The sequence below is a fragment of the Rhodamnia argentea genome, chromosome 4 (genome assembly GCF_020921035.1).
Source record: "Rhodamnia argentea isolate NSW1041297 chromosome 4, ASM2092103v1, whole genome shotgun sequence".
Lineage (NCBI taxonomy): Eukaryota > Viridiplantae > Streptophyta > Magnoliopsida > Myrtales > Myrtaceae > Rhodamnia > Rhodamnia argentea.
In genome coordinates this window covers 7,769,626-7,788,040 of record NC_063153.1, presented here as the reverse complement: position 1 = coordinate 7,788,040, position 18,415 = coordinate 7,769,626, and the positions used below count along the sequence as shown (strand labels likewise).

General features: G+C 40.9%; 1 protein-coding gene across 4 annotated transcripts in view; it reads right to left on the bottom strand.

Moving 5' to 3' along the window:
• Positions 1-9,995: 9,995 nt before the first annotated feature.
• LOC115736156 ((-)-germacrene D synthase-like) overlaps positions 9,996-18,415 on the bottom strand; it is a 182,450-nt gene continuing 174,030 nt past the window's right edge. The window contains exons 1-7 of one of the 4 annotated variants that reach the window (XM_030667688.2): positions 13,035-13,211; positions 12,332-12,608; positions 11,628-12,003; positions 11,194-11,412; positions 10,972-11,110; positions 10,552-10,803; positions 9,996-10,445 (exon numbers count right to left, since the gene is read on the bottom strand). In XM_030667688.2, the coding sequence (XP_030523548.1) occupies positions 10,149-10,445; positions 10,552-10,803; positions 10,972-11,110; positions 11,194-11,412; positions 11,628-12,003; positions 12,332-12,608; positions 13,035-13,175 (1,701 nt within the window). In that variant the 5' untranslated portion in view covers positions 13,176-13,211 and the 3' untranslated portion in view covers positions 9,996-10,148. Of the gene's footprint in view, positions 10,446-10,551; positions 10,804-10,971; positions 11,111-11,193; positions 11,413-11,627; positions 12,004-12,331; positions 12,609-13,034; positions 13,212-18,415 lie in introns of those variants that run through there. The other 3 variants (XM_048277596.1, XM_048277595.1, XM_048277594.1) reach the window with 3 other exon arrangements.

Here is an 18,415-nt window from a genome sequence, read left to right as displayed (position 1 = left end):
CTTTTTTGCCTACTAATGAGCAAATTGTACCATTTACTAAGTTTACCACTCTCCTCCCTTTGTGAGGCACTAGGTTGAGAATATCCATTATCACCTAAACCATATCTACTACAAAATTCAATATATAATGCTATTATAGCATCTTTAACCTCTACTTGTATAGTTTTAATATCTACTATTTCATTCAAATGTAAACAATCATAATAATAATCATTCGGATAATCATACAAACCATCTAATTTAGTACGTGGATCGAAAACAATAGCAACCAAATGAATAAGAGGAATACATGCATAATAATGCAGCCATTTTGCTTTCATTGCAATAACAATCGGAGCTAATTGAGCATCTTTTTCATATTCACAAAAAACACCAGCAATGTTAACACATTCTATTAAAAATAAATGCGTAGTAGGATAATAAACATCATATAAAGTATAAGTTGCATTATTAAAAACTTTAAAAAAATCTAATTTTTTTTTGCAAACAGCTCAATCTTGCGAGAATAAACTAATTTCAAAAACATTATCAGAAATAAACGTACATAATAAATCTTTATAAACAAAAGATTGATGAAGCAACTCGTAGGTAGAATTCCAACGAGTCGGAACATCTTTTGGAAATCCTTTTGGTTTTTGTCTATGTGATTTACAAAATCTACCCTATTCTTTCATATCTTGGGAACGACTCCACAAAAATTTAATTGCTCTCTTTATTGGGTTGAGAAAAATCTCAAGAATTCATAAACTAACTTGTACACATAAATTTAAAATATGACAAGCACATCTAATATGAAAAAATTATCCGCCAAAAGAAGGTTTACAAATATTTTCTAAATCGAGAATGGAAGCGGCATTTGATGCGGCATTATCAAAACCAACTGAAAAAAATTTATTAATCAATTATATTCTTTTAAAACTTACCTAATTATTCTATAAATATTATTAGCCGTATGTCTTTTATCAAACACTCAAAATGTAAGTACTCTTTTTTTAATGTTCCAATCATCACCTATCCAACAACATGTGATACACATATAAGGATGAATTTGACAAGGATCACTCCAAATGTTGCTGCCTATATACATACGTCCATTGAAATCCTTAAAAAAATTTTGCAAAGCCTTTTTTATTTTTTTATAAACCCTAAAAAGTTCATGTTTAAGAGTAGTTCTCAAAACATATTTTACTTGCGGAGTACATGCAGTATTTATCAAAAAATTCAATTCAAAATTTTCACTAATAGTAAACAGTAAATGTTCAATGGCAACATATTGAGCTAATATTTCTTTATAAAGTTCATCACTGTAACGAAATAAAGGAGAAGTACTAGGATTGGCGTACCCGAAAATTTATTGTTGCCTGGTGTCGATCCCGGTTTGCATTGCATGTTTTTACGTCAGAAGCTGAAGGTATGTTCCATAGACGTCTTCTTTATTAAAATTGTATGATTTCGTATAATATTTACAGTTTATCTTGTACTTGTCTTCGTTTACATGTACCTTGTCGAAATGTTGTTATAAGTTGGATGTACTCTCCCGGGCCCGTCGTTCTGGCTCCTTTGCCGTCGACGTTTCTTCGACGCCGTTAGAAAGATGAAGGCTTTCTTGCGTTGGGACGTGCTCAGTATTGGGAACATAGTTGATATTACCATCATCATATACCCAACATGTAAACTCACGAGAATTATATTGATCATGGGGTTGAGGATAATTGGATTCCTCCATCCCCATCCGCATCGGGCTCTTTCCCCTCTCACCGGCGCCGCTTCCACTTACCATTTTTGTCAGAGAATTGAGCAGAAAGCCGATTTAGAAAATTGACAGAATTGAGCCGGGATTGAGCGAATTGAGAGAATTTGAGAATTGAGAGAAATTAAGAGAAAAAAATGAAAAGGGAGAATGATATTTATAGAAAATTTAAGAAGGGAAAAAAAAGGGAAGGATGTTTGGCTATTGCATTGCAACGGCCCAATTTTGGGTTGTTGGGGTGGGGGGGAGGTTGGATCTTCCCCCCTTTTTTTATTTATTATTATTTGGGCGGTTCGGAACCGGCCCGTGAGGGGCCGGGCCGGTTTCGATTATTCCACGAGCCGGTTCCAGGCTCAAACCGGCTTGTAGCCATGTCTAGTTCAAATTATAAGCTGATTATATATGGTCATGAGGGTAGAATAGATCCGATTATGCTAGAGATGTTTGATTTTGATTTGATCATTGAGATGGATTGGTTGACAAAGCAAAAAGCCATAGTGAACTGTTGTCGTAAGGGTCTGCAGTTAACCCACCGGGTGGAGTCAGCTTTGAGTTTGTTAGAGGTTGAGGTGGGACCTCAACCCCGTTGGTTTCGCCATTGGAAGCGACGCGTCTGTTAGAAAGTGGATGTCAAGGGTACCCGGCGACCGTAATGGATGTGTCGGTTGAGGAGCCAAAGATAGAGGACCTCGCGGTAGTTTGTGAGTTTTCTGAAAGAGTTACCAAGGTTATTGGCGGAAAGAGAAATATAATTCATAGTAGAGTTGGCCCCTAGAACGGAACCGATCTCTAAGGCGCCATATAGGATGGTGTTGTCGAACCTTAAGGAGCTTAAGGTGCAAATGCAAGAGCTGTTGGATAAAGGATATATCCGCCCCAAGGCGTCACCATGGGGAGCACCGATGTTATTCGTTAAGAAGAATGATGTGTCTATGAGGTTGTGTATCGACTATAGATAGTTGAATCATGTGACGATCAAGAACAAGTACCCACCGTCGAGGATAGACAATCTGTTTGACCAACTGCGGGGAGTTTCGATGTTTTCTAAGATTGATCTACGGATGGGATACCATCAGCTGAGGATTTAAAAAGAGGATATATCGAAAATGGCTTTTAGGACATGTTATGGACATTACGAGTTCACTGTGATGCCATTTAGTTTGATGAATGCTCCTGCTGCTTTTATGGATTTGATGAACATGGTGTTTAAGGAATATTTGGATAGATTCGTCATAGTATTCATAGACAACATCTTGGTATACTCGGGAAGCATGGAAGATCACGAGCAACATCTAAAGGTAGTTTTGGGAACGTTGAGGAAACACCAGTTGTATGTGAAGTTTAGTAAGTGCGAGTTTTGATTGACTTGTGTGGCGTTCCTAAGTCACGTAGTTTCTGGAGAAGGCATTGTTGTGGATCATTCCAAGATTGAAGCAATCATGGATTGGCCGAGGCCTACGACGGTAACCGAGATTAGAAGTTTCTTAGATCTAGCAAGCTATTATAAATGTTTCGTGGAAAGGTTTTCTACCATAGTTACGTCTTTGACCAAGCTGTTGAAGAAGGATGTGAAGTTTGAGTGGACGGACAAGTGCGAGCGTAGTTTTCAAAAGCTTAAGCATAAGCTGACTATGGTTCTTGTGTTGACGATTCGGGTCCTAGAGGTTTCGAAATCTACAGTGACGCGTCTTTTAGAGGTTTGGGTTGTGTTCGGATGCAACATGAAAGGATAATGGCATATGCATCTCGTTAGTTGAGGGCCCACGAGTTGAATTATCCGACGCATAACCCGGAGTTGGCTGCGGTTATGTTTGCCTTGAAGATCCGGAGGTATTATCTGATTGGAGAAAGTTTTCGGGTGTATACCGATCATCAAAGTCTATAATATCTGTTCTCTTAGAATGAGCTGAATATGTGATCGCGTCAATGGATGGAGCTTCTTAAGGATTATGACTGCGAGATCTTGTATCATCCAAGTAAGGCGAATAAGGATGCGGATGCCCCGAGTAGAAGATTAGTGATTGTTCAATTGTGCGTTCAGGAGTGGCGTTTGCTTGAGCAAGTGAGAGACTCGGATTTCAAGTGGGAGATAAGTCACCTATCCAATATTGTGGCTATGTTAACGATCCAGCTCGAAATACGGACTAAGGTGAAGGCGTTGCAGTTGTTGGACGCCGCCATTCAAAGGATCCTTTAGGAGAACTCGGGGAAAAGAAGAGTTGATTTTCAGGTAGGCGAAGATGGGATACTCAAGCTCCGAGGACGTCTTTGCGTGCCTACCGATGAGGGTCTTAGGGAAGAAATTTTATCGGGAGCACATCGTAGTAGCTACAAGATCCATCTGGGTAATACGAAGATGTATCAAAATCTGAAGTAATATTTCCGGTGGAATGGAATGAAGGCAAACATAGCCAAGCATATGGCCAAGTGTTTGACAATGCAGCAGGTCATGGCATAGCACCGTAAGCCTGGAGGATTGCTGCAGCTATTGGAGATTCTAGAGTAGAAGTAGGAACATATCACTATAGATTTTGTGATGGGTTTGCCAAGGAGCTAGAGAGGTCATGATTCGATCCGGGTTGTGGTGGACAGATTGACGAAGTCGGCGCACTTCATTCATGTAAGAAAGGATTTCTCTTTGGACAGATATGCAGAGTTGTACGTGAGATATATTGTGAGGTTGCATGGAGTGTCAATGACGATCACATCGAATCGTGATCCAAAGTTCACCGCCACGTTCTGGAAGAGTCCGTATACTGCGTTAGGAATAAAGCTCCAATTTAGTACGGTCTATCATCCACAAACAGATAGTCGATCCGAAAGGACGATTCGGACTCGGAAGACATGCTTGAGGGAATGTGTTTTGGATTTCAAGGGCAATTGGGAAGAACAGTTACATCTGGTTGAGTTCGCCCACAACAACAGTTATCGCCAGGTATTAAGATAGCACCGTTTGAGGTGTTGTATGGCAGAGCGTATAGGACGCTAGTCTGTTGGGATGAAGTGGGTGACCGAAAGATCATTGGCCTCGAGTTGGTGGAATAGTGGATTAAAGCAATCAAGGTCATCAAAGACGGACTAAGGATAGGCTAGAGTCGTTGGAAGAGTTACGCCGATAGGAGGCGTAAGCCTTTGGAGTTTCAAGTGGGCAATCATGCCTTTCTCAAGGTATCGCCTATGAAAGAGATATCTCATTTTGGCTAGAAAGGGAAGCTAAGCGCTACGTATGTTGGGTCGTTCGAGATTTTAGAGCGGATTAGGAATTTGGCTTATCGCTTTGCATTGCCGCTGATGCTTGCTCAGGTGCATAACATGTTTCCACGTATCGATGTTAAGGAAGTACGAATCGGACCCCACTCATGTGCTGAGTTATGAAGAGATCGAGCTAGATGAGCGAGCGTCGTACGTGGCGCGTCTAGTCAAGATTATAGACAGGAAAGAGCAAGTGCTTTGGAACAAGATGATCCCTTTGGTCAAGGTAGTTTGGCAACACCATGGGACCGAAGGAACTACTTGGGAGAATGAAGAAGTTATGAATAGTAGTTATCCTTTTCTTTTTGAGGAGTTGTAGCTGTAGTGTAATTTCGAGGACAAAATTTCCTAAAGTGGGGAGAGTTGTGATGCCCCGTGAATTCCAGTTTGTTGAATAAAATTTGTGCTTTAAGGATTTAAGTGACAATGGTTGAATAATTTCTTAGACGTCGGTCCGAATAGATTAGGCTTCATTACTTTAGTTGTCACGTTTTAGGATCGAAATCCGTGCACTCAAGCCTAACTTTGACCACACCCCGCTTGTGAAAAAACCAAAATTACCCTTCGTCAATTTAGCCATATGTCCAACCAATCCTAAATTACCCGATGTTCAAAATGCTTGTAGTTATTAATGCATAGAAGATAAAAAGGCTTGATGGTGATGGGACACCACTTGTCACATCACCACCAACCCCTTATCCCATCACTTTCTCCTCCGCTCACATCACTCTTCCTCTCTCTCCTTCCCCTTCCCCCTCTTACACCCGACCCCTCGCTTCTTCTTCTTCTTCTTTTTCTTCCTTTTGCTTGCTTCTTCTTCGGTGCTCGATCGCACCACCGCCGACCACCTCGCGCCGCCGCCACTACTAGCTCACCGCTCTTCCACTGTCCACCCCCACGGCCACCAGCCGACCTCACGGACTCGAATGCTGCGACCTCCTCCTCCTCGTCCTCTGCCTAGTAGCAGCTCCATCGCTTTCGCCCGTTATCTAGCCCTCCACCACCTCACTCCCAAGAGCCCAAACCGTCAACCTCAAGCCGCCGATCCCCAGCGAATCCGAGAGTCCCGTGCCACCACCACCGACCTTCACACACACACACACACACACACACACACACACACACACACACACACACACACACACACACACACACACACACACACACACACACACACACACACACACACACACACACACACACACACACACACACACACACACACACACACACACACGATTAATTAGTCGTCTCGAGCCTTTAGTTGGTGAGTTAAATCCCTAAACCCCGATTAGGACGCTAATTGTGCTTAGTGGTAATTAGTTAGTGAAATTAGCCTAATAGGGTGTTTATGTAGCTTAATCGTGATCGGTTTAGATAGAAACCGGGTTTATGTTAAATGGCCACGATTAATTAAGTCGCTTGGCCTAGCTAGGTTGTCTGTAGCTAATTGGTGATTAGATTGGACTATTTAACTAGGCAGTGGACTTCCGTTGTTTGATCGTGAGTGAGCGGTAGGGTAGAGCCGAGTGGACGATTGAATGTCCGATGGATTGGATTCACGTTAGTTTGATTTTATAAATATGGATCAGTATTTATCGTCAAATTAATGTAACATGTTTGGCTAATTACCCCGATCGTTTGCTTGTCTAGATGCTTTGGTTTGCTTGTTAGATGTTATGGATGAAAGTCGTAGATATTAGTCCTTTGTTTTTAGATGTAAAGCTTGGTGGATAATCTATGCATTCATACGACCCGTGTGTAATCAAACCGTATATTTTAGCATGAAAATGGCCTGAGATCGAGTCTTTGATCATGTCTACATGAGCATCCCGCTAAGTGTAAAGATGAAAATTTGACTGGTTGTTGTCGGATGTGCTTGAAAGGTCACGTAATGAGTGTCCCCGACAAGATCGTACCATGTCGATTGAGAATACACAACTTGTTGGATGCACGTCAATCTGTGTCGTTGGGTTGATTGGATGTCGGTCGGAGCTTGTGACCGACCGAAACTCCTTTTGAAATGCCTGCTATGTCGTGCCGTATCGATCGGAATTACACCGGCATAGTAGTCGCCGTCGCCGAAGTAAAGAGACGATGCCCGATCCTACCAATAGAGCACCAATTATTTAGTGTGCTAGGCACCAACTATCTAGTGTGCCGGGCCAAGTGGTCTCATCTGTTAATAATTGGACTTCATGTGGTGTGCTGTGCATGCAAAGTGATGTGATGCCTTGCCAATTGTTTGTCGGTTGTAGCTGTTGAATTGAGTCAAGCATTGCATTATGTATGGCTCAAGACCGGTCGGTTTGCATGTGGTTGATTTATATACTTGATGCTTTTGTTATTGTTTGGTAGAATACTCTAAGCGAATCAATCCCCTAGCCGGGGCTTAGGTGTTGACTCACCGAGATTATTTTCACCCCGTCGCTTAACCTTTCGGGTCCTAAGTAATGGAGAGGCCTGTTAGATTCGGGGTTCCGTTTGACCGGTCATTTAATATCACGTCATATTTGGTTGTAGGCACGGAGCATGTTTAGGAGTATCACGTGAGGACACTCTGGGTCGATGAGGGGATGCCACACCCGGTCGCACATCTCTTCAAGGCCTAGTATTTTTGTGACGAGGACAGTCTCTTTAGCCCACTCCGTGGGTTTGAAGCGCCGCCTAATCCAACCGTTTGTGCCCCTACTTGGGACCCGATGGACCTTGATACTCCCGACGGGGAGATAAGAGATCCCAAGTCCGACATGAAGGTCGTACCGTCTCGGTCGTTAGAGATTGTCCTATCATCCTCTTCTGATAACGGCCATGTCTAGTGGTCGTAGGTTGAGATGGACTTTTTGGGTAGGGCTTGGTCGTTGAGGAAGACCATAATAGAGTGGTCTTTTGAGAATAGATAAGGGTTTAACCTTACCCAACTCCCGTATCTTTTTTAGAGTCTTAGAGGGCCGCCATGAAGCATGGGGTTGTATATGTAATTGGTAACTCTGTAAGCTTAAGGATCATCTATTCTTATTATGAAAATGGTCTTTTGCCCGATTGACTATTCTGTTTATCTCCTACCTTACTATCCCTATTTCTTTTGTTTGTTTGGGAAAATTCACGTTTCCACATGCGCCGTAAGTATATAGGTCAATAGTGTACCTAAGACGCTATCCTTCATGACCCGTGGCGAATTAGTAAGAATGTTGCGCACTCGAGAGTCGGGGCGTGACAGTTATCGTGGTCGTTGCCGACATGCTTGAGTCGTCATCGAACGTCAATTTGTTGTGAGTTAACTCCTAACGCTCGCTTAGGAAGTCAATTACGTTTTGAGATAGATTAGTTATCATTAACTGTGGATTAGTTAGTAATTATGGTCGGGTTAGATTAATACACCTGGTTAGGTTAAATGACCAAATTAGTTAAGTTGGGCTGTGGCTAGTCAATGTTAGACTACATTTGATGGACTACCCGTGATTGTTTTTTTTTTTGGTAAGGCTACCTGTGATTGTTTGATTGCAAGGGAGTGATTAATTGGAACCGAGTGAGCTATTAATGGCTAGGTTAATTAGGCAAGGCAAGCTTAATTAATCGTAATCGGATTAATCAATTGCGATCGGGCTAATTAACCGTAATTAGAGTAATTAATTATATTGGGTTAACTATTATTACTGATTGCTCGATTGATTGTTGGGTTATTAATGGTTGACTGTTGCGTGCACTAATAGAGTATATATTATATATACGAGAATTGATCACCCCATATAAGATGCAAAGTCTGGTTGATAAACTATGCATTCATGTGACCATGTATGGATCAAATTGCATATTTGAGCATGAAAATGGTCGTGGGCCAAGTTTTTGAGCGTGTCCGTATAAGCATTCGGCTAAATGCAAACGATAAGAATTGGCTGGTTGTTGAATGTGCTTGAGTGGTCATAAAGGTTTCCCTGACAATTTCGTGCTGTGTCGATCGAAATCACACCACTTGTTAGATGCACGGCAATCCATGCCGTCGAGTTAATTGGATGCCGGTCGCAGCTTATGACGGATCGACGCTCCTTTCAAGAATGTCCGCTTTGTTGAACCATGTCGATCGGAATTACACTGGCATAGTAGTCACCGTCGCCAAAGTAATGGGACGATGTCCGGTCCCGCCAATAGAGCACCAATTGTCTAGTATGCTAGGTACCAACTATCTAATGTGTTGGGTCGAGTAGCCTTACCTATTAATAATTGAACTTTGCATAGTGTCTTGTGTGTGCAAGCTGATGTCATGTCTTGTCGGTTGATTGCTGTTGTGACTGTTGAGTTGAGTCGAGCCGAGCATTGCATTAAGCATGACTAAAGACTAGTAAGTTCGCATGTGTTTGATCTGTATATATTTAACGCTTTGTGATTGCTTGGTAAATGCTCCGAGCGAATCAACGCCCTAGCCGGATTTAAGCGTTGACTCGCTGAGATTTATTTCTCACCCCGTTATCGTTAACCCCTTTTCAAGCCCTTAGCTGTGAAGAATTAGAAGTGAACATGAATTTTATTGGAGTAGTTTGGGGAATAACGTAAACCCCGGCCTGATATTTTGAGGGTGGTAGGAAATAGCCTTGAATTGGGGCCTGTGTGTATAAATATACTTTCCACGGTTAGCGAATAGCCATAATTGAGATAAACTTTTATTGATGTGATTGTTGTGATGTCCTACTTTGCATCCCTATTGTTTAAACTGGTGTTTGAGAGTTGTACGTTTTTGCATGTGCTTAATAAGAAGATAAAATGTATGGATCGATGACGTGCCTAAGATGTTGTTCTTATTGACCTAAGGCATATTGGTAGGGATATTGCGTACTCGAGGATCGGGGCATGACACCACATCTTTCAAGAGTCAACCTCTCTAATGTCAAAACACTTTTTTAGAGCTAGAACCTTTAATTCGGTTTGCATCGACAGATGCGTAATTATATTTCAAATGGAAAACCATCAACTTGCAAACCAAGGTTACATAGCTCCAATCATGTAGAACAACAAGTGGGATAAGATAACGTTCTTGGAAAGAGCAACGATCAAGTGTTGACCCGCAATTCAAATCGTACAAAGAGCAGATTTGAAAACTGTCTAATGCAATCTACGAGGGCTTGATAATTAAACTTGTTCTTCCAAGCCATCACATTGGCAATGGGTTGACGTACAGAGAAGTCGCATGCTCCTTGAACTTGGTCTCAGCATGAGTGTAGAGATCTTTCTCATCTTTATACACCACATGCATGGCACGTGTAAAATTGAGAAATCGCACAAGGAGTGGCCTGGGAACGATGGTCGGGAGGCGCAGCCCTTCGTTAATGTCATTCCATGCATCAGCCACCTGTTTACGGAGTTCCTCCTTTGCCTTTTCCTCAGTAACCCCATGTTGTTTCATGAAACACTCCACTGAGGTTGCCGCATGACCTCTCTCTTGCTCAAACTGTAAACACATTATTTCATGAAAATTATTTGTTTCTTCTATCGAAAAGATCTACTAGACAAAATTTACATAAATCAGTGTTGTTCACTGGTTAGGTTTTATATACCTTGTGTCCGGCAATGTCATCTATGAGCCGACCAACTACTTTCACAGCCTTCACTATCTTAGAGTCACCGTGTAACAGCCAGTCAAAAGCATCTTCTGTTACGATATCTCCCATTCCCAGCAACAACGTCACCAGTACAAATTCCATAGCAGAGGTTGCTAATGCAATGGGCATGTACTCCTCCATCATCGGTATGTGGCTTTGGTGGAACCATTTGGCTTCAGTGAAGTATGCTCTCACTTGTCTTTTCATCTAAGGATTCATCCTCAAAAATAAAGCTACATCAATATTCGAACTATAATGTGTTTGATTAGACTTAAATATAGGACAGTCTCTCATCCTTATCCAAAAACGCAATATTTTGTTGCCAGCGGATGGAGTGAAAATTGCATTTGATTGATATAATCTCAAATGGCTTACTGCTTCTTTCGCATAGAAGAGGCGGTATGATCGTCCTTTTCTAGCCAATTCATAGCCAATTTCATCATACAAATCAAGAACTGTCTTGTGACATGCTTGCATGTACTCTGGCAATCCATCTTTGGCATCGATGTCCCACCTGAGTTCAAGTATCAAGCTTGACCCTAATTAATAGTTGATCGAGTTGGTAAATTGAGAAAAGCATCCGTCTACGACCGGTACCTTTCTATTGCTTTCGTGAAGAGTTCCAGTTCTTCCAATGTGCCATAGACATCATAGATGTCGTCGATAATGGAAAGTATGCAGACCACCTTGATTAGTATTTCCCTAGCGGCTTCATAATTCGGCTCGAAATAAACTCCTGACATCCAGAGATACATCTCCACAAGCCTATCTCTAGCAAATGGGAACTTCCTTTCTACGTCTAAATCCGTCCACCACCTATAGTTTACCAACAAATCCTATTTAAGACAAAGATATCATTGATGAAATTATAGAAAGTACTTTAGACAGATGAGCCAAAGAGATTAAGAGTCCTTGTCACTTTTACAAATGATTTTTAGTTCAGGATAAACTGAAATTGCAGGAATCGGTCTATGAGGATTTGGTGTTCTCAGAACATCTAGCTACTGCAGACATGCTATCATGAAGCTAACCTTGTAAGCTTGCCGAGTTCCTTCTGGTGTTGCACTTGCAATAAGTTGAAATCGAGTTTAGCTAAAGATAGCAGGACTTCATTATGCGAAGGCTCCTCTTGGTAGAGTGGAATGTAATGCTTCGCCTCTAGCCTTGGTATTCCCTTGTGGATTGGCTGGTTTAGGGCGTGACTCACTTGTTTTTTGAGACTAGGGTTTGCTTTTCCTTCATCAACTGATTCGAGGTGAGTTATAGTAAAAGCAAGTGCATCATTCAATATATCATCGCCATGAAACCGAAGATGGCAAGCTTCAAATAGACTAAGTAGTCCCTGCACGTCGGTGATGAGTGAATTGCTGAAATTACCTTCGCTATCCTTGAACTTGTTAAAGATTTCTGAATGGTCAAAAGAAAAGTGGGAAAAGATGTTATTATGTGATACTATGAAAAATTCATGTTCAACTGGAAACGATTGGCAAAATGACGTACTAAACTGAGGAATTAGAACAAAGGACTATTCACCTTTCGAAGCAAGAATATTTGAAGAACTCGGGATTGAGTATCTTAGAGAGAAAGTTTAACTAATAAAGAAATCGAAACTAGAGAGAACTAACATGTTAGTGATATTATGTGTTCAAGCTAATCAATCAAAGGGACAATCAACAAGTGTCTGCATTATAATTTTGCCAACTAATTGATCGATGAGAATTAGACCAATACATACCACTTGAAATTGTGTAACCTTGTTGTCTCAACAATCGAAAGAGAAGAGCGATCGTGTGCAGATCGTTGTTATCGCCACAGTGAAATTCGAAATAGCTTCTGTGGATTTGTTCCAGCTGCTTATCTATCTCAGTTTCAAAATGGTAGGCAATTCCTAAGCGTTGGATTTGATCGATCAAGTTCAATTTCTGCGAAGGCTTAGCCATTGCATCTGTCAACATCTTCCTCACTTCTCCTTTCAATCTCTCAATTCGATCCTTTGCTTTGGCATCAGAACTCTACAATCAATTTAAAATTGGATGTTCACAAAATAATTAGTGGAAAATGACATGAATTCAGTAATAATGCAAGAAATACATTATGTTGCCTATGACCCCGTTGACCCCAATAAATATGATTAAAATTACCTAAAAATTCTTCCATCATAAACTAGTTTTATTAAGAGTGAAAAGATTCTTTCTACATTTGTTAAGTCATATGTGCCTGCCACAAGGTTCACATAGAGACTTTGAATTATGTAAGGACCAACACATGCATGGAGTTTCAAGTCAGTCGGAACTTCTTTTATTTTTCTTTATCAAATGCTGTGGGATGCTGCCCAATGATTCATGAAAGTTATGTTCTGCGTTCTTAGTTTTCAGAAAACACAATGAACGAAAAAATTTCCGAACATAACCCAAGAAAAAGCATAGCTTAAATGTTACCATTGGGTTGGAATCGGAAGCATATTTGAGAAAATAATCCCCCCATACGGACGGATGAAAATTTGCTGATCGGCGTTCAGCAACGTGGCTTGTTTTTTGAACAGGAGAAGAAGATGGGATTGTTGAAATCTGAAGAGACATTTCTTTTTCGCTGGTTTCTTGATGTAGGTGACTGAGCAAATATAGATGAAGAACACTGGAGGGTGGAGGCTTTTCTGGGAGTGTCGATACCTTATCGATGGGTATTTATAGGCTATGTCATACTACATCTGATCGAGGTCTTCCATCAAACGTTCATTTTTCTCAAAACAAGTTCTTACATCAAAGTTTAAGGTCAGATTGACATACCATGTTAAACGTGTAGCTGTACAAAAGTGGAATACATTATGAATGCTGCCATGGGCGGCTCTCCCAGAATTCAAACTGACAATTGTGCGAACTGTCCGAGCTACATTGGCAAGGACAACGTGAAACCCCTGAACTTTGAACATCTACTAACCTTGTGTCAGCTCCAATGTCGCTTCATGTGCGAAAATGACAATCCACGATGATTTTCCCAGTGGGTGGTCACTTTCACGATACCTCTCAACTTGAGGGAGCTTGTCCTACTGGTGGACTGACTTGTCACAAGTCTCGTGCGTTCCATGTCTGGTGGCTTCTAGGTCCAATGACTTGTCCAAAATTGGAACTCAGTCAATTCATCGTCTCTCCTCTAATTTGATCTTTTAGGACACCTATTTTCTCCGTGTTTATGACATCCTGTATTCCGACTCATTTGCGAAGCTCTGATTGAATGAAATGTCTCATTGATGTATTTCAGCTAAATCTCACCCATAATTGATCCTTCTTGAGAGGACTAACCAAAAGGGAATGGCTATCTAGGAAAATCAAGTACATAGACCTAAGAGCTTGATCCTGGACTAATTCTTTGGCCATGAAAATTGTCGAGGGAATATTTTGGACCAATATAGGCCGATCCTAGAAGGGTTAAGGAATGATTTGGGTAATATCCTACGCTTGGATCACGGGTGATTCCGTTTGACCTCGTGTGGGTTCTGAACATCTCTAAATTATTTTCTAACAATCGTGTCCATCGGAACTAGTGATTGACCCTCGTAATTAAATGACAACCAAGGTTGCCATGGCTCGAGTAATTTTTAAACGTGGTATTAATCACGGGTCGATACGCGTAACTCCTAAAAGCCATCCGTTGGTTTGAGATACGCTGAAATTTCAATTGATCGAGATTGATCGTGAATCGAACTTCGAAATTAGACGTCGGACCTTCAGGGGTTCCAATAATTAAATTTTGGATGTTACCTCATACGGAGTACGGTACTTCGTGGTTCACCCCAAAGTGTTCAGAAAAATAAAATTAGGACTCGAAATGGGAAATGACTCATTTACCCTTGGAAAATATCCATTTCTTCATTTTGGTCAAAGGGCATTTTGGTCAAATACCTCCCCTAGGGGCCGAATTTGACTAGTCAATTGTGGGGAAATTACCAACTTGTCATTCTTGCCTTTCAAGATCAAAATATCCTACCCTAAAAATATCCTAACCTATTATAATCAATATTTCCACTATCTTCTTCATAAATTTTATGAAGCTTTCTCTCACGTCACTACTCTCTCTCTCTACCCTTAGCTTGGCCGAATTTCCTCCTTGCTGCCACCACCACCGCCGAAATTTCTTCAAACCATCACCGGCCTCACCTTGAATCACCGAAGCCGAGCTACCACCTTTGAACCACTCGGAGTCGCCGGATCGCCGTGGAACCGCTCTGGCCGTGAGGAGCACCGTTGGAACTGCCGCTTAGTTCAAGTTTTTCTCAACTTTTCATCAAAGGATTTGCTAGATTTTTAAGGTAAGATAGTTTCTAATCTTGGGTTAGGAAACTAGGATGCTAATGGAGCTTAGATTGAGTAGTTTTGGTGAAGAATTTGGATGGATTGTGCTCTTGATGCCATGGCCGAAAATGGAGAGAGAGAGGAGAGAGAAAAATTGTGTTCTTGAGGTGAATAGTGATCCATGAGTGGAATTGGATGACCATGATTGAATCTTGATTATGATGCTTTAATTGGATGACCTAGATTGCATCTTGCTTTATGTGGATTAATCGTACGGCTATGATTTAATAATGCTTTATGACATTTTAATCATTTGGTGGAGATTGAATGTACGTTAGGATATTTTAATCGTGCGGTCTTGATAAATTGCTACGTTAGCGTGATTTGATCGTATGGTACGTATTAATTGCACGTTAGCGTAATTTAATCGTACGATATATATTAATTGCTACGTTAGCATAATTTTGATCGTATGGCGTATATTAATTATTACGGTAGCATAAATTAATTGTGTGGTCCCGATTAGCCAATGGCTTAGTATGATTTAATCGGGTGGTCCCGATTTATTATTTATTCAATGTGAGTGAATCACGTGGTCCCGATCAAATATTTATTTAGCATAATTAGATCGAGCGGTCTCGATTGAGCGGTTGGGAAAAATTAGAAAGATTGCATGGTCTCGATCTTTTGGTAGAGAAAATTTGTGAGATCATATGAGTTGGATGGATTGATTGAGAAGTTTATGAGACCGTGTGGTATCAGTCGAGCGATCGAGGGATTATTATTATTATTAGTATATGGTCTTTATGAGGAATAATCGGATGTGAGTGCAGGAATTTTACCCCGAAGGGTTATTACGCGGGGTTTGTATTTATACCACCATATTTTACCCCGAGGCGTTAAACGCGGGGTTCCGATTATTATTTTATCCGGAGGCGTTAAACGCGGGATAATAACCTAAGGCGTTATTACGTGGGTTATATTGACTTGAGCCGTTATTACGCGGGTTTGTCCATTTATATTATAGCCTGAGGCATTAAACGCGAGTTTTGGAGTAACGTGGAATTTTTTTATTATAGCCTGTAGCATTAAACACGAGCTTTGGAGTAACGTGGAATTTTTTTATTATAGCCTGAGGCGTTAAACGTGGGCTTTGGAGTAACGTGAAATTTTTATAAAGGTGTACCAAGTTGGGAGAAAGAATAACGTTTATTATGGAATTTATTCTGTGAATTATTGACTGAGGAAGAATTTCTTGAGAATTACATGCCTAGGTGGTGTCCGGAGGCACTAGCACCCCGATATAGGATTAGGGACTTTCTTACTGAGATTTATTCTCATCCCGTCGTGGGTTACCCTTTTTCAGACCCTCCACCTCGACAATGAACGACCCGCCTCATAGATTTGGAATCCCCGAGACATGGAAACCGTAGTGATAGAGTATCCAGTGGGAGATGACAAAGTGTACTATAGGCACACTACCACTATCCGGGTGGACGTAAGAGAACTTTTTTGGAAGCCCCACACGTACTTGGCGTGGACGTACCGCCATGGAGATATGTTAGTGGGACCTTTGAGGGGTTTTGATATCCCCTATGATGGAGTTGGGGAATGGGACCCCCACTCAGGCTGCACCTCATGACGATGTAGTGACAAGCCCAAACAACGGCCGTGAGGATTCGAAGTCCGACCCAAAGGACCCGGTGCCAGAAGAGGATGTGGAAGTCGTGGAATCATCAGATCTGGAGTTGCCACTTGAGATTGTTGAGGAGATGGAGGAAGCTTTAGGATTTGAGACTGATGACAATGAGGATGGGGCCTAGGGTAGTTGGCCTCTCGACTTTTGTTGAGTGTTTTTCTTTTAGAGGGAAGTTAGGCTTCGACCACTAGATCTTTTTATTATAAGTGGTCATAGGCTTATACAATGGCCTCTAAAGCCTTAGGTTTAGGAAGCTGTAAAGAATATATGGTTATGTATATAAGTTTGTTTTTACCGTCCCAAGTTATCATGTTGTTATTTGTTTCTGTACGGGGTTTAGTTTTTGCTTCCGCATGAGTTTGTTGGCCTTTGGATCTTGGAGAACTATACAATAATGTGGCCAGAGGGGATATTGGCGAGCTCGTAGGGTTCGGGTTGTGACAACGTTACTCGCATAAATAGATAAATATGATTGACATTTACAAAGTTCAACTTAATACTTTTCCAATGGGGAAAGGATATCGCATTAATGCTAGCTTCGGGAAGACCTCATTCATATAATATTATAAGAACCCCTCTCACGTGCTAACTGGACTAGGAACGACATATGGACAAAAATGCCCGATAAGGATAGCACCTAGTCATGATATGATGTTAGAATGTACAATACAAAAGCTTGAACTAATATGTAGAGGGAGACACATGAATCAAAATTATATAAATCCCATTGTCAAGCAACGTGGGATTTTCGATATTTTAGTAATGATAATGTTGGCAGAGAATTACTAGGGTGTTGCATGGCTTTTGCTTTATGTTAATGTACGTCTAACAATCTGTGCCTCTTCGCTTCAATGGCCATTCAGGCACAAAAATGTGTTTATCACGTGATGTTGTTCCTGACTTGGAATAGAACGTCTTTTAAATTTGACGTGAACAATGAGGGTCACAGCCCTCCGAGGCCAGTAGGCTTTCGCCTCTGGTTAGCAGGGTTGTCGGCCCTCGCCGAGGCGCCGGCGATCCCGACAGCCATCACTACTGCCTCACCGATGGTGGGACAATGGCCACAAATGAGAGGGCAGCCTTCTCGCTTGTATTTATTTATTTTATTAAAAGTGTAGCTTTTTTCAATTTTAAAAAATAGAAAAAGGAAATAACAAAGAAAAAAAGTCAAAAAATTAAAAAGAAAATAACAAAATGCCCATAACTAATCGGTGATTCAGACCTTTTTTTTCATCCTTGGGTGTTGGTTGGATCCTTCAACTATGCCTCTAATCGGTGAATTAATACGTTATGAACATCAAAATTATATTCAAATTTACGATAGCTAAAATTTATACAAATTTGGTTACTTAGCAAGTGTCACGAGGGTATTTTTAACAAATCTTTAGTACGATTAGCCGTTTGTTAATGAGCATTCTCGAATACTTGTCAAAATATATACTTAGTAAGAGATGTTTAGACCTTGAAAAGTACTATCGATGTCACTCTCGGCTATCGCCCCCACAAACGGGTCGGTTTGATTTTAATCCATTTAGCTATCGGAGGGATTTAATTACATGATTTACATAAATCAAGGGACTTGATTAGAAATGTCATAAAAGTAGGGGCGCGAAAAATAGAATTTTTTTTTAAAATCATAACATTTTTATTTTGATTATTCAACATGCGGTCAAAGCGCTCATTACAAAAAAAAAATGCAAAAGATTAGACCGACTCAATAAAGAGAGATTTAGACAAAAAAAAAAAAGAAACTAGAAAGAGAGAGATTATCTTTTTCCACAAATACCCCTCAATGCTCTCTCTCTCTCTCTCTCAATAATTACGAGAAACA